Source organism: Rhipicephalus microplus, unplaced genomic scaffold (genome assembly GCF_043290135.1).
Source record: "Rhipicephalus microplus isolate Deutch F79 unplaced genomic scaffold, USDA_Rmic scaffold_34, whole genome shotgun sequence".
Taxonomy (NCBI): Eukaryota; Metazoa; Arthropoda; class Arachnida; order Ixodida; family Ixodidae; genus Rhipicephalus; species Rhipicephalus microplus.
The window spans coordinates 4293389-4308148 of NW_027464607.1; the positions used below are offsets into that span (position 1 = coordinate 4293389).

The following is a 14760-nucleotide window of genomic DNA, read 5'->3' on the forward strand; positions in this document are numbered from 1 at the left end:
CATGTTATGTAGTTAGGCTAAGTAAGGAATAGCTTAATCTTTTTTCAAGTGCACTTGCAACATGATTTTCGACTGACATACTGTTCAAATTTTCAAAGCAAATCCATTGTTGCACGCTAATATTACTTCTCTAAAGATCCCGAAAAGGAGAAAAATACCATAAATCTAGAACTTTAGCTACCTTGCACACAATGTGACACCACTTTTAAAAAAAGTTGAACAGCACGAAACGAATTTAAACTCAAGTTATCTTCTATACCATGCATCGCAAATGTGTCGCATAAATTTTTTTGGTTTCCTATTGAATTTTTTCTGATATTTTGTAGGGAAAGTTTATTGCTGATGGCAACACGAATCAGCGGAGAAAGTTTTTACTGAAGCAGGAAAAGTGGGACACATTCGTCCCATTATTCTTCGAAGGGTTAATGTGAAGAACTAAAGTGAATCGATGTGGAAAAGAAGGGAATGATGTTGGCCTGGTCTCTGAATGACTGAATATGTTCACCCTCTCTCTCACTTGTGACGCCCCGCCGCGGTGGTCTAGTGGCTAAGGTACTCGGCTGCTGACCCGCAGGGCGCGGGTTCGAATCCCGGCTGCGGCGGCTGCATTTCCGATGGAGGCGGAAATGTTGTAGGCCCGTGTGCTCAGATTTGGGTGCACGTTAAAGAACCCCAGGTGGTCTAAATTTCCGGAGCCCTCCACTACGGCGTCTCTCATAATCATATAGTGGTTTTGGGACGTTAAACCCCAGATATCAATCTCACTTGTGACGTTTTCTACCTTTGACATTTGTGTAGAAAATCTATGCTCACCTTTATTTGAGTGGTATACAAGAAAACTAAACTGATTGGGCTATGGAGCATATGGCACTGACCTTGCTTGTTTTGCTGTGGCCCCTTCAAGCAAATGAATAGCACGACAAAATCACGACAAGTTTGAACTTTCGTAGCATGAACACGAATAGGTTAGAGATTTATTAAGTATAGCTGTTAGTACAGTTAACACAAATGGTCCGACATGTGGGCTTTCCTCGCTTTAACTGACATCAGCGCCACCAAATGTTGGACGCGGTTTGTTTGTTGCAACTTATGATAAATGAAGCATTCGTTCATTTCTGTAGTAAATTTATGTTTCACTCTTGCCGGACTGGTGGGTCGAATGCACTCACTTGGCTGTCTCGTTTTTGCCAAGTTTCGGTCCTGGCTATGCTCTCGTCTTTTTGTCTGTGTGGAAGCTGTGATTCAAAGCTCTGAAGGTGCGGGAGATATCACACGCAAAGCCGAGATAAGCATATGACAAGCAACATAATAGGCGCATGTGAAAGCATAGTAGTTGCAACGAACATATCGTGTTCAACACTGGGTGGCACTGACGTCAGTCGAAGCGAGGAGAGGCCATGCGTCAGACAGTTTGTGTTAATCATGCTGAGAGCTGTACATCTTGTTTCTTGTGTGCCCTCTCATGACTACAGCATATGCAATATGCAAATACCGGTACCACACACGCACAAACTATGGTAGAGTCCGACTTAAGTATTGCATAGCAGAATTTCATAACTCCTTAAAAACCCATACTGATATTAGTGCCCCATTCCATGTGTTTAAATCAGGTGTTTATTTTATGCAGCCTTAATTATTTTTTCTTGATCAAAACTAAATAATCATCGTGTTCTGTGCGTCGTACATAAACCGGGTTCTGATGTTCATTGTTTATATAGGAATTTTTATATTTTCTTTGTGTTCTGAATTCTTTTTACAAGTGTACTTCTGTGTCAAAACCACTCTATGTGCTGCCTCTGTAGGCTCCCTCGAGCTGTTTTGCACAGCTTTTCTGCCTGGTTGATCCCCAACATGTGTGTTGGGAGTAAACTGCATTCTAATAAATGGCTTTGAGTCATTTCTCTGACAATGCCTTGATATATGCCACTGTGGGATGTGAAAGGCAGTTTCTATTCTAAAGAAAGAAACCTTAAGCAGGAGCATAGGAATATGCCCTCACATATGTCTGTGGGTATGTGCATGTCCATAGAAAAGTGATAAGGTTGAACACCAACTCTAGATATGCCACTCTAACAATGCACAGGTGTGTCCCAGATCTCTAATAAATTGGTGACTTTTCTCTCGTCATGATTACTTCTTCATTCACAAGCTAGTGGGCTTCACTAGGGACACAAGTGAGCTTTTTTTTTTTTGAGAGAGAAGTGCATCTAGTGTGCATTGCTTTTCAGCCCGGTGCCTTGTCATGGAGTGTGTGTGCTGTTCTCTCTGGTGCAGCTTCCGACGGTGGTGTGGGTACTCCTGGCCTTAGCACTTGTAGTGAGGCTTCCGACAGCGATAGAGAGCAGAAACCAAAGGTTGGGCAAAGTATTTTCATTTACACACCCTGACTAGTGACAGTCGAGTACAGACAGAGAAGTAGGTCACCTTGCTGCTCTTAAGAGACCTCTTTGTAACTAAGAGTTCACTTCATTCTTTGCGATTTCAGTTGCTGTCAGGCAACCAAAATTTGCATAGCCTTTCTTCATTATTGTATGCGCTTTCACTCTTCCCTTTCTGTTCACACATTTTAGGTACCAGTTAGATGGGCCTTTTTGCGGGGGGGGGGGGGGGGGCGCCGCGGTGGTCTAGTGGCTAAGGTACTCGGTTGCTGACCCGCAGGTCACGGGTGCGAATCCCGGCTGCGGCGGCTGCATTTCTGATGGAGGCGGAAATGTTGTAGGCCCGTGTGCTCAGATTTGGGTGCACGTTAAAGAACCCAGGTGGTCAAAATTTCCGGAGCCCTCCACTACGGCATCTCTCATAATCATATGGTGGTTTTGGGACGTTAAACCCCACAAATCAATCATTTTTGCGAGGGGGAGGAGGAGCCAAACTTCATGAAAATTTTTAGCCTCATTTACTGCCAGGTTTTAGTGCCGACTGTATTAAAAATTGAATGCAGTGAATTGTCGTTCAGTGGTTATTTTACTTTTTATGCTACCTTTCAAGTTTTGAGTCTCAGTCTAATTATCTCTCACATTTTGGGTTTCAGTATGTAAAGAACAAATATTTGAAATGATGCGTGATCAGCCCAAGTTTGTATTTAGTTTGCCACAATGGATAATTTGCTGCTCAGTCAGTGTTCAGTAGACCGAGGCTCAGGTGCACCTTAAAAAAGAGTAGTAATTGGATAAGGGCCTACTGACATTAAGCATGTGTGCGGTCGTTATAGACTGCCCAGTTTATATGATGTAGAAGCACCCTCATGCAAGGTGGAATCTTTTAAATGATGCTGCTTGGGGGGGGGGGGGGGGGGTCCACACACTGAGCAACTTCTTTTAGTGGTATGATGTTCACGGGATTGAAGAAAGGATAACCATTTGCTTGCTAATAAGCATCGTGTCCTTTGTTTTGTCTGGTTATTTAGTGGACTTTAGCCCAATGAGCCCAAATTCTGATACAAGCTGATTTCTTAAGAGAAAGTCGAATTTCATGTGCGGCTGGCTTCTTAGCTGTTTGCGAAGTCTGTTACACTTGCCCACTTCTTTTTTGTGAAACCATAATTAGTGGCTGTGCCATTCATGTTTTTCCCTGCTTTGTGCATGGTACAGCACTGAAAAAAGTATTTGTGTTTAAACTGCATTTAAGTGTTTTAGGGCATTGCAAGAGAGTGAAAGCGCTTAGCATATCACCCTTGGAAAGCGCTCAGTTGAACGTGTGGTGTTACATCACAACCATTGCTTTAACTAAGGACAGTTCAACCACTGAGGAGTGAACGATTGAACTGGCATTGAAAAAAAAAAAAAAAACTAAAAGTAAAGGAAGGTTGCCTTGACAGAGTGTGGATTTACAAAGCTTATGGGGATGGTAAAAGTGAGCAAAAAGGGGCAAACATCGCAGAGTGCTTGCTAGCAGAGCCTTTCTTGTGTCACCTGAGTGGAAGATTCTGTGGAAATTGTGCCTGTTGCTCATCACAAGCTTACATGGTTCTTCCAAAACTCAGTATTTCATGGTACAAAAACCAAATGAGGAATAACTATCGATAGTAAGGAAATGCTAACTAGTAGGTTAGTACCCAGACATTATCACTGTAGAGTGGAAGAGACTGATCTCAATACGAAGAATATTAAAATGTATCAAGTCTTGAGTGTACAATTCTTGCAGTAACAAAGGCCACAAAGAATAATCTGAGTCTAGCAAGAATTTTACTAATTAGGCATCTCAATTATGATTAGGTCATAACTAATACCTTGTTAGAAATGCATTTCCAAGCATGCCATGAAAATGTAGCAGGACATTTCATTGGTCCTATCGTGGCAGTGTCTCCTTACACATGTGTTAGGTGAGGTCATGGGACGCCAAAAGATGCTAGCCGTACTTTGTATAACATTCCAATTTGTTGCCCTTGCTGTGGCATTTGACAGCCACGAAAGTCAGAGGTAGACATGATATGTGTATCAGGAAAGCTGAGCTGTAACGTGTTTTTCAATGTAGGCAATGACTAGCAATGCAAGTCGTTGTACTGGCTTGCATGTAGTGCAAGAAAGTTGGACAGCTTAGCTTCAATATCATGTGGCCAGGTCAGTATAGCTGCTTAGGTTGTTCATCGGTGCTTATTTATTTATTTATTTATTTATTTATTTATTTATTTATTTATTTATGTTACTCTACAGGCCCCAGAGGAGGGAGCATTGAGTAGGGGGGGTTACAGAAAAATCACAATACATAAAGCATAAAAAGAAATATATCGAAGAAAACAAAGAAAATTGTACAATGGAAGGGAGAAGAACAAACACTATAAGCAAATGCAGCAAAATACAAAATGGAAAAAAATAAAGCGCCTTTATACAAAATCAAGAGAACATATAAATTTGCAGTAGCCCACGAAATTTGGCCGGATCTCTCAAAGAAACAATTTCATCCGGAAGGCTATTCCAAACTGCGATGGCGCGTGGCAATGCAGAATTATTGAATGACTGTGTGTTGCCGAAGATGCGTCTGAAACTGAGATGATTATGAAGTCGACTAGATGTACCCGAAGGAATGTCAAGGAATTTTTCCGCTGTGGTGCTGCTCTTTTTCATTACAGGAACAGCCACAGGGCAGCAACTTGGCTGACAATGGTGAGTGTTGTGCATGCATTGCATGCACATGCGATTGTGCAGTGTTACGTTAAAGGACAATGCATTGCACAAGTTATGTGTCTGTTGCATTGCAGATAGCAGCCGACACAAAAGCAGCCCACCAAGAAGGTCGGTGTCCACGAATGCTGACGATGAAGAGATTTCACACAAGCTGCAGGTCATCAAGAGGGCAAGTTGTTTCTTGTTGTGTCTGTAGCACATCACTGATAGAAGGAGATAAAATTGCACAAGGGGCATTCATGGAAGGGAAAACTGTTGTGGTCATCTACTGTGTTTTCCAGCGCATATGTACCATATTTGTGTAAGACACATTTGAAAGAACCTTCTTGTTGCATTCTATTCGATGTTGAGTTTTTCTGTGGTGGACCTGACCAATGCCCCATATGCCTTTCTTGTCCATCACTTTATCCTATGTGCACTGGAAACCTTTGATTTGCCCTGCCTCGCAACTGTGGCCGCTTTTTTCTCTTGCATGGAAGCAGTACTACTGAAGCTCATTTGATATCCCACATCATCAGCAGCCCAGGTTTCGATAGAGGTTGGTGATTGTGGTCGTGGCTCATTGCTGCTAATTGCAGTGATGGAAGTGCTGCTCCAAAAACAAAATGCTGCTCCACACTGATTTTTGTCAGTAGTAACTGTTACGAAAGGGAAAACAGTGAATGTGAATGTGACCATCCAGCGAGCCTAAACCAAGACAAAAACCGACTGTATTCTAGCATATTGACAATATTGAAAATGCTACATGCACTAATATATATCCTGTATACCAACCCCTTATGTGGCAAATGTTTTTTATATCCTGTACATCCACCCCTTATGTAATACCCCCTTGTGGGGTTTTTAAGGAAATAAAATATGATGATGATGATGATGATATTATGTATATATATATATCTTTATAGGGAAGAAGACGCACGTACGAAGTGATTTTATTGATGTTTTGGCCGCGGGTCTGGCCTTCATCAGAATACAGTTTATGGCACGAGTGCTGATTATATACATGTGCATATCAATAAGATACAAATATGAAAACAGGCATGAAAGGCGGTATATGGGCATATATATATGCAAGTCACACAATATGAAGGGCACCTAATATACGAGTAAAAAGATATTGCTTCCATGTGCGAGCACGTGGCGAGCACGTTGTTTACAAATAAAAGATAAAACGCATAAAAGATAAAGCACATAACATGAAGAGTAGTCCGACCGGTAAAAGCAAGAGAAAAAAAGAAAAAAAAAACTAGAATACTAATAAAAAATGACAAAGACGTTACAAAGCTGCTACGTAATCAACGAATACAGACAATGTAGTGCGACTTGCTGAGCAAGGTTGAAAAAAGATGGACAGGGAAAAAAGAGGACAGAGGATAGGTTACGCAGATAGGCAACTAAGTTTTCCTACGTTTTCGTTCGGATCAGATGCGATGGCGTCGAACTTATATATGAGGAATGATTTACGGGCTTCTCTATTATAATTTGTGCGGAAACCAGATTCTAGTAATGTGACCTGTAGATTTTCAAAAGAGTGGCCAGGGAGGTGCACGTGTCTTGAAATGGGCAAGTGGGGTAAGGTGTTAGCATGAGATTTATGGTTGTTAAAACGCAGTCTAAAAGGCCCTTCTGTTTGACCAATGTACTGTATTTCACATAGCGCACATTCTATCATGTATATCACGTTCTTAGAATCGCAGTCAAGATTGCCTTTGATTTGAAACAGGCTTCGAAAGCGGCAACCAAAAGGGGCGTGGCTGCGTATCTTCCGCGGCCCTCCGGAGATAACGTGAGGTATGTTGGCCGCGTCTGCACCGTGCGCCTCGGCATACGAATTGGTATGCGCACACAAATAAAATTATCGCGATCACCGGCGTCATCGCCCGCTACAAGGGGTCCCCCCTAGACCCCTTGTAGCAGGCGATGACGCCGGTGATCGCGATAAAAAAAAAAAGAGCAAATGTGCGAGTTAGTCCATGAGGTGAGCCGGTTTCATGCAATCGAGAGAAACGACGTCCTCTCTGTCGCGAACACGAATGGTCACAGTTTTGTGCGACCGCGAAAGCACACGGAAGAGCCCGTCGTAGGCTGGAGTCAACGGCGCTTTCACTGTGTCACGTCGCACGAACACATGGGTTGCCTCATTCATGTCTGGGAAAGAAAACGCTCTTTGGTTGCGGCTGACGCGTGGCGCGCTGGGTTTCAGGTGCTCCAACCAGGAATGTAGCCTTTCCATATGTTCTGAAGGCGTCGGCGTAGAGCTTGGTTTCTCACTGAAGAATTCTCCTGGTAGTCGGATTGTAGAGCTGTACAGCATTTCTGCTGCACAGTATCCGCGGTCTTCTATTATTGCCGTACGCAGGCCCAGAAGAACGAGAGGGAGCTTCTCCACCCAGTGCTCTCTATCCAATTTGGCCGTTAAAAATGCCTTCAGTTGACGGTGTACCCGCTCCACCATTCTATTGCTCACTGGATGGTAAGCCGTGGTGTACTGGAGCCGTGTTCCCAGAAGCCTTGCCAGTGCAGAGAATAGGTTGCTCTGGAATTGTCGTCCACGATCGGTCGTTATGCGCAGTGGGCAGCCATAGCGTGAAACCCATGTGGCCACAAACGCCTGTGCGACGGTCCCGGCTGCGATGTCCAGAATCGGCATCGCCTCGGGCCACCGTGAGTAGCGCTCTGCACAAGTGAGCAGGTATCTGTAACCCTGGGAAGGAGGAAGAGGTCCCACCAAGTCCAAGTGCACGTGGTCGAAACGACACTCTGGTGGCCGAAATGCTTGGAGTGCTTTGCGCGTGTGACGAGTCACCTTGACCGCTTGACATGTTCGGCACGTCTTCGCCCAGAGTCGAACGTCGGCGTAATTCCGGGCCACACAAATTGGTCAGTGACGAGCCTCTGCGTCGCGTGGATTCCTGGGTGGCTGAGGTTGTGAAGGCTGTCAAAACACTGCACGCCGAAACTGGACGGGGACGAAGCGTCTTGGAGATTTCTGCGATGTGTCGCATGTGACCATAGTTGTTGTGTATGGTAGCGGGATCTCTTCGAGCACCAGTGACAGTGGATTCTGCCTCATCTCGGTTAGCTCTGGGTCTTCCCGCTGGGCGGCGGCTAATGTCTCAAAGTCGATGGACGCTGAAACGGTGTCGATACGGGAGAGTGCGTCGGCTGCTTGGTTTTCGCTCTCCGCTATGTGGAGGATGTCCGTGGAAAATTCTGAAATGAAAGAAAGTTGGCGCAGTTCTCTTTCCGAATATGAGGAACTGTTGTTCTTAAACGCATACGTCAGCGGCTTGTGGTCCGTTAAAATGTGGAAAATGCGGCCTTCTAGGAAGAAACGGAAATGCTTTACGGAGGAATAAATGGCCAGCATCTCTCTTCCAAAGGTGCTGTAGCGCACTTCCGCCTGTTTCAGACGTTTAGAAAAGAAACCTATCGGTTTCCAGTCCTTGCCGTCGTATTGTTGCAACACTGCTCTCACTGCTGTCGTTGAAGCGTCAACCATGAGCCGCGTTGGCGCGCCGGAAAGCAGGTGCATCAGAAGTGTTGCGGAGGCAAGCTGAGTTTTCGCGTCCTGGAAGGCTTTTTCGTGCTCCGCTGACCAGTGAAACTACGGCGTTTTCTTGCCGTCCCGGCGCAGCAAGTCAGTTAGCGGCTGTAGAATGTGTACACAGGATGAGATGAAGCGCCTATGGAAGTTGATTAGCCCAAGAAACTCGCGCAACTTGCGGAAAGAGGTAGGCGTGAGGAATTCCCTGACTGCTTGCACCCGTGATTCGAGCGGCAAGATGCCTTGTGGGGTGATTCGATGACCTAGGAAATCTAGGGCTTTAACACCAAAGATGCACTTTTGGGGCTTCAAAACCAGACCGTGCTCCTGCGTTTTGCTGGCGACCAAAATGTCGTCTAAGTAGACAAAACAAAGAGCAGTCCGCGAGTGACCTCATTCATGAAACGCTGGAAAGTTTGTGCCGCATTCTCCAGTCTGTACGGCATACGAACAAATTCAAAGATGCCGAAAGGCGTTGTCAAGGCCGTCTTTGGGATATCGCTTGGTTCTGCTGGAATCTTGTGATAAGTGGCCATCAGATCCAGCTTAGAGAAGATGGTCATTCCCGCGAGGCGAGCGCTGAAATCATGGATGTGGGGGAGAGGATATTGGTCTGCCGTTGACACAGCATTGAGTGCCCGATAATCACCACAAGGCCGCCAGTCACCAGACTCTTGTTTTGGCACCATGTGCAGCGCGGAAGACCAGTTGCTGGAAGAAGGTCGAATAATGCCGAGTTGGAGCATGTGGTCGAACTCACGGCGGGCGACTTCGTGTCTTTGTCCAGCGAGTCTCCTAGGTCTAGCAGTGACGGGCGGTCCAGTGGTGACAATGTGATGCGTCACCTTGTGTTTGATTGGCAGTTCGGTGTTCCGAGGTCTGGTGATTTCAGGGAATTCGGCCAGAATCTTTTGCAAGTTTGATTCTGGTCAGACTTCGGTCCGATAACAGCGAGTGAAGTGACGTTATCCTTGAGACGACGATCGCGAACGCTGACGTCAAGATTGAAGTGGCTCAGAAAGTCCGCTCCCAGGATGGCAATTCTGACGTCGGCCACAACGAAGAGCCATCGATATGTACGCCCGAGTCCGATGTCTATCGTCATTGACTGGACTCCATATGCTACAATAGCAGTATTATTGACTGCAATTAGGCTCGAAATGGACTTGCCGCTGCGGCGATGTTGAGCTGCTGCTGGTAGGATAGGTAGCTCCGCTCCGGTTTCGACAAAGAGGCGTGTGCCGGTGATGCGGTCGAAAAGGAAGAAGAGGCGGCTTGAACGATGGACGTGTCGCTTTCCGCCGTCCACGAGCATGGATGGGTGCAGCGAGTGGCTTGCTCTCTAAAACGACGGTGGTACCAGCAGATGTTCTGCTCTGTCTCGCTTGAGTGTCTGTGGGGCTGCGGGCTTCGAGCGCGAGACGACGAACGATGCCGTGCAGGCCAGTGTTTGTTGGACAGGGCGAGGTTTTCAACTGCTGCAGCCAGTCTGTCCTCTAAGCGACCTAACCGGTCTGCATGTTCGGGCCTTCCCGTTGAAGCAATAGACTTTTTTGGTGGCTCAGTGCAGTCGGTGATGCGGTCGGCGAGTTGAGCCAGACGTTCGAAAGTCACGTCATCTGAGCCAGCGAGTATCATCCGTGTTGACTGTGGCAGTCTCTGCAAAAACAACTCGCGAAGCAATGGATGTTGACGCTCCTCTGACGCTTGTTGGCCCAGCAGGTGACGCATTCAATAGAGTAGTTGTGAGGGACGCTGGTCACCGAGCTCTTCATGAGACAGGAGTTGCTGCAGCCTGCACTGTTCAGACACCTCAAGACGTTTCAGGACAGTGCTTTTTAGTTCGTCGTAGGGCTTCTCCGATGGAGTGGAGGCGAGCAAATTGTCTACGGCGTCAGCGATGTCAGGTGGCAGTGCTGAAACAACGTGCAGGTATTTCGACTGCTGTGATGTGATGCATCGAAGCTCGAAGCGGGCCTCGATTTGGCTGAACCACACCCTGGGGTTTTTGGGCCAGAAATGAGGAAGTTTTAACTCCGAAGCGTTGGTTGTGGGTGAGCTTAAAGTGCCTTCCTCGTCTGACATCGCTGCTGTTTTTCCAAACGTACGGGTCACCACTTTGTAGCGTACTCGCCCCACGGAGGCGCGAAAAGAAGGCACCTACACTCCTTGAAGTTTGGGACAAGACTAGTTTATTTTCCAAGAGAAACAGGCTTCGAAAGCGACAACCAAAAGGGGCGTGGCTGCGTATCTTCCGCGGCCCTCCGGAGATAGTGTGAGGCATGTTGGCCGCGTCTGTGTCGTGCGCCTCGGCATACGCATCGGTATGCGCACACAAATAAAATTATCGCGATCACCGGCGTCATCGCCCGCTACAACCTGTAAGAATAATCGGAAAGAATGAACCTGACAGCGCGGTTCTGGACCGATTCGAGTGAATTGTTTATATTAACTTAGTGATTGTCATAAATAGCAGAGGCATATTCTAGTTTGGATCGAATCAACGTTTTATAAGCAAGTAGTTTGACTGCAGGGGATGCTGATGATGGGGTACGGCGTAGATAACCTAATAGGCGATTGCAGGAATTTGTTGGAGAATATGATGGGCCCAGGACAGATCACTAGATATATGTACTCCTAGGTATATAAATGTCTTGCATTGGGTTAATGTGTTGTTGTTGAGAGGGTAAGAAACAGCTACATAGTTACGGCGACGATGAAAGGACACGTGGGAGCACATACTGATGTTGAGGGACATCTACCATTGGTTGCACCATGCCTGGATTTTAAGGAGGTCATCCTGGAAAGGAAGGGTCTAAGGAATTTATTATCGGACGATACTGAACACAGTCATCTGCAAAAAGGCGTATATTTGATGATACATTAACAGGAAGGTCATTAATATATATGAGAAAGAGTAGTGGTCCAAGTACGGAACCTTGTGACACACCAGATAAAACAGGGGATAGAGACGAAAATGAGTTGGTGGAAACAAATTGAAGTCTATCGGTCAAGAATTCACTTATCCAATTAACTGTGTCGGGGTGTAGGTTTAAGTGCGAAACTTTATGCATGAGAAGAATGTGCGATACTTTATTGAAGGCTTTTTCGAAGTCCAAAAAAAGAGGGTCGGTGGTGATGTTCAGATCTAGGTTAGAATGTACATCATGCAGGAATAATACGAGCTGAGTATTGCAAGAGTGAGCTTTGCGAAACCCGTGCTGGTTAGGATGAAAGAAGTTGACAGATGACAAAAATTGGCAATATGTGAATGTAGAATGTGCTCCAATAGTGTAGAACAAACGCTGGCTAGGGAAATGGGACGGTAGTTGCTAGGATTTGTACGGTCGCCCTTTTTAAAAATGGGAATTATCTTACCAACTTTCCAGTCAGAGGGGATAGATCCAGTGCACAGGGATTGCTGAAATATTAACCTTAGGAAGAGACTGGTAATGTGCTTAGTGTTTTTTAATACCTTAGCGTTTATGCCATCAATGCCACACGAGGATGAATTTTTTAATGATTCAATAATTGTAACAATGCCGTTTGCGTCGAAAGTGATGTTTTCCATGGGGGGTGATTAGACGGTGGATGGATGGAAAGTCCTTTATTAAAAAAAAAAAGGGGAGGAGGCACAGGACCTTTGTGGGGATAAGCAGGACTTTCTAACTACACTACTAGTTCACAGTGTCACGAATTTTACACTTATTGTATTCACCATCACTGGTACTGAGGCGGTATAGTGTCACTACTGTGGTTTGTCGGACCCCCTAAACCACTCCGATCAGGCCGCTCTGACTTCCATATTGGGCAAATAATAACTGTGTGTCCAGGTCCGTAAGGAGCGCTTCACGATAATTTGTGGTTTGCAAAGCTTGTATGGACATTCACCCTTTTTCAAATGCGGAACACTCCCCGCAGGGGCGCCTGCGCAAGTAGGCGTTTGGTGTGTAGCGACACCACGGACCCGAGCTAACGGGGGAGTTTCTACTCCCTCCCACGCCTAGCCGTGCGTGGCTTTGCCGTGTCCGGGGAAAAGGGGAGCCGACGCTGGGTGATTGGACCTTTAAGGCCCCCCGGCAGAGGCAACACACCCCTTTGGCCCCGGCTTCACGTAGACGGCACCCCTGGGCTGACCCACCCAGGGGAAATCGGCAGTCGCCTTTTCCTATCTCTCTCTGCCTACATCTTCGTCTTTATCTCTCACTATCTATCTGTCCTGTCTTCTACTCACTTCTGTTTACTTCCATTTTTCCTGGCGCCCCGCCGCGGTGGTCTAGTGACTAAGGCTGCTGACCCGCAGGGCGCGGGTTCGAATCCCGGCTGCGGCGGCTGCATTTCCGATAGAGGCGGAAATGTTGTAGGCCCGTGTGCTCAGATTTGGGTGCACGTTAAAGAACCCCAGGTGGTCTAAAAATTTCCGGAGCCCTCCACTACGGCGTCTCTCATAATCATATAGCGGTTTTGGGACGTTAAACCCCACATATCAATCAATCATTTTTCCTGGCGGCAAGGGTTAACCCTGTGCAAATAGCCTACCTTGGTCTAGGCGCATTGGGTTATGGCAGTGTTGTACGGCTGACGACTGCAAGCTTTCAGCACCTGCAGACTTGCAGCGTCCCCTTGTTGGGCTCCGTGGTGGGTGGCCGCCAACGCTGCTGAACAAAAATAAGACCGGCATGCATGGAGCATTCCCTCGTCTGTCTGATCGTACCGGCCTAAAGCGGGTACGCACCGACGACATAAATTTCTTCAACCAGCCAACAGAAACTTTTCCCCATTTCCACGTCATTCACTGTGAAAAAACTGAAAAGCAAGCCAGGACCCTCTCTCCTTTCCTAGTTTCTAGATGTCTTACCGAAACTCTTGGCACAGGATACAAGGTAACCAAAATGGCTAGTGGAGACCTTCTCCTTGAAATCCGTGACAAAGAACAATTTAAAAAGCTAGACCGTCTTTCAGATTTTGGTGGCATACCAATAACCATAACACCACATAGATCAATGAACACAACTCGCGGAGTGGTATCTGACATGGACTTACTTGACTTGACTGAGATTGAACTTTTGGAGGGGTGGAAGAGCCAAAATGTCACTAATGTACAGAGAATCATCATCAGAAGAGATAAAAAGGAAACACCGACAAAACACTTAATACTCACATTTGCATCCAGTAAACTACCGGAATCTATTCAAACAGGGTACACAAAGACATCTATCAGGCCGTACATACCAAACCCTCGTCGTTGCTTCCAATGCCAGAGGTATGGCCATGGCTCTAAAACCTGTCGTGGTCGCCAGACATGTGCACAATGTGGAGTACTAGGCCACGTGTCTGAGAACTGCAAACAGCCGCCACACTGTGCAAACTGCGAAGGAAACCATGCCGCATACTCACACTCCTGCACATACTGGAAAAAAGAAAAAGAAATAATTTCATTGAAGGTGAAGGAGAACATTACGTTTAAGGAAGCACGGCGAAGAGTTGCTCCATTTTATGGACCTACATACGCTGATGCGGCGCGTCAGGGGGCACCGCCGCACCAGCCCTCGCCACTCCTTCGGCCCGCGCATACCGAGCCGGCGGTTGTGGCACCTGCCTCCAAGGCGGCTGTAGCTCAAGCTACACCGCCTACTCCCAAACAGAGACCGGAGACTCCAGAGTCTTCGGGTCTCAAGGCCTCCCCTCACCAGGCGAGGCCCGAAATCCGAACTAACAGCCCGCACGTGCGGGCATCCAGTGCCTCCGAGGAGGCAATGGATACGTCAGCACCCTTGATGCCGAAAGAGCGGCGTGGCTCCTTGGAGCGCGCCAAGAAAACAAAAAAGCAAATAAAAGGGCCTGGTGACAGCCCTGTTAAGTAAACTCAAACTCCCCGTCTAAACAGCCACTCGCTTTTCGTACACACAGCATTATTTTACATTTACCATGAACACTCAAATTATACAATGGAACGTCAGGGGCCTTCTCAGAAACCTTGACGACACCCAAGAACTCTTACACGAACACTCACCAAAAGTGCTGTGTGTACAAGAAACGCACCTTAATTCAAAACACACAAATTTTCTTCGTAAATACGTTATTTTTCGA

The 14760-nt window shown here is 46.5% G+C and overlaps 1 protein-coding gene across 1 annotated transcript in view; it reads left to right on the forward strand.

The window, feature by feature from the left end:
* Positions 1-14760, forward strand: part of LOC119165910 (golgin subfamily A member 1) — a 687968-nt gene that overhangs the window by 13761 nt on the left and 659447 nt on the right. Inside the window, exons 2-4 of the mRNA XM_075884494.1 lie at positions 2275-2354; positions 5069-5102; positions 5198-5292. Coding sequence (XP_075740609.1) covers positions 2275-2354; positions 5069-5102; positions 5198-5292 — 209 coding nt within the window. The remainder of the gene's footprint in view (positions 1-2274; positions 2355-5068; positions 5103-5197; positions 5293-14760) is intronic.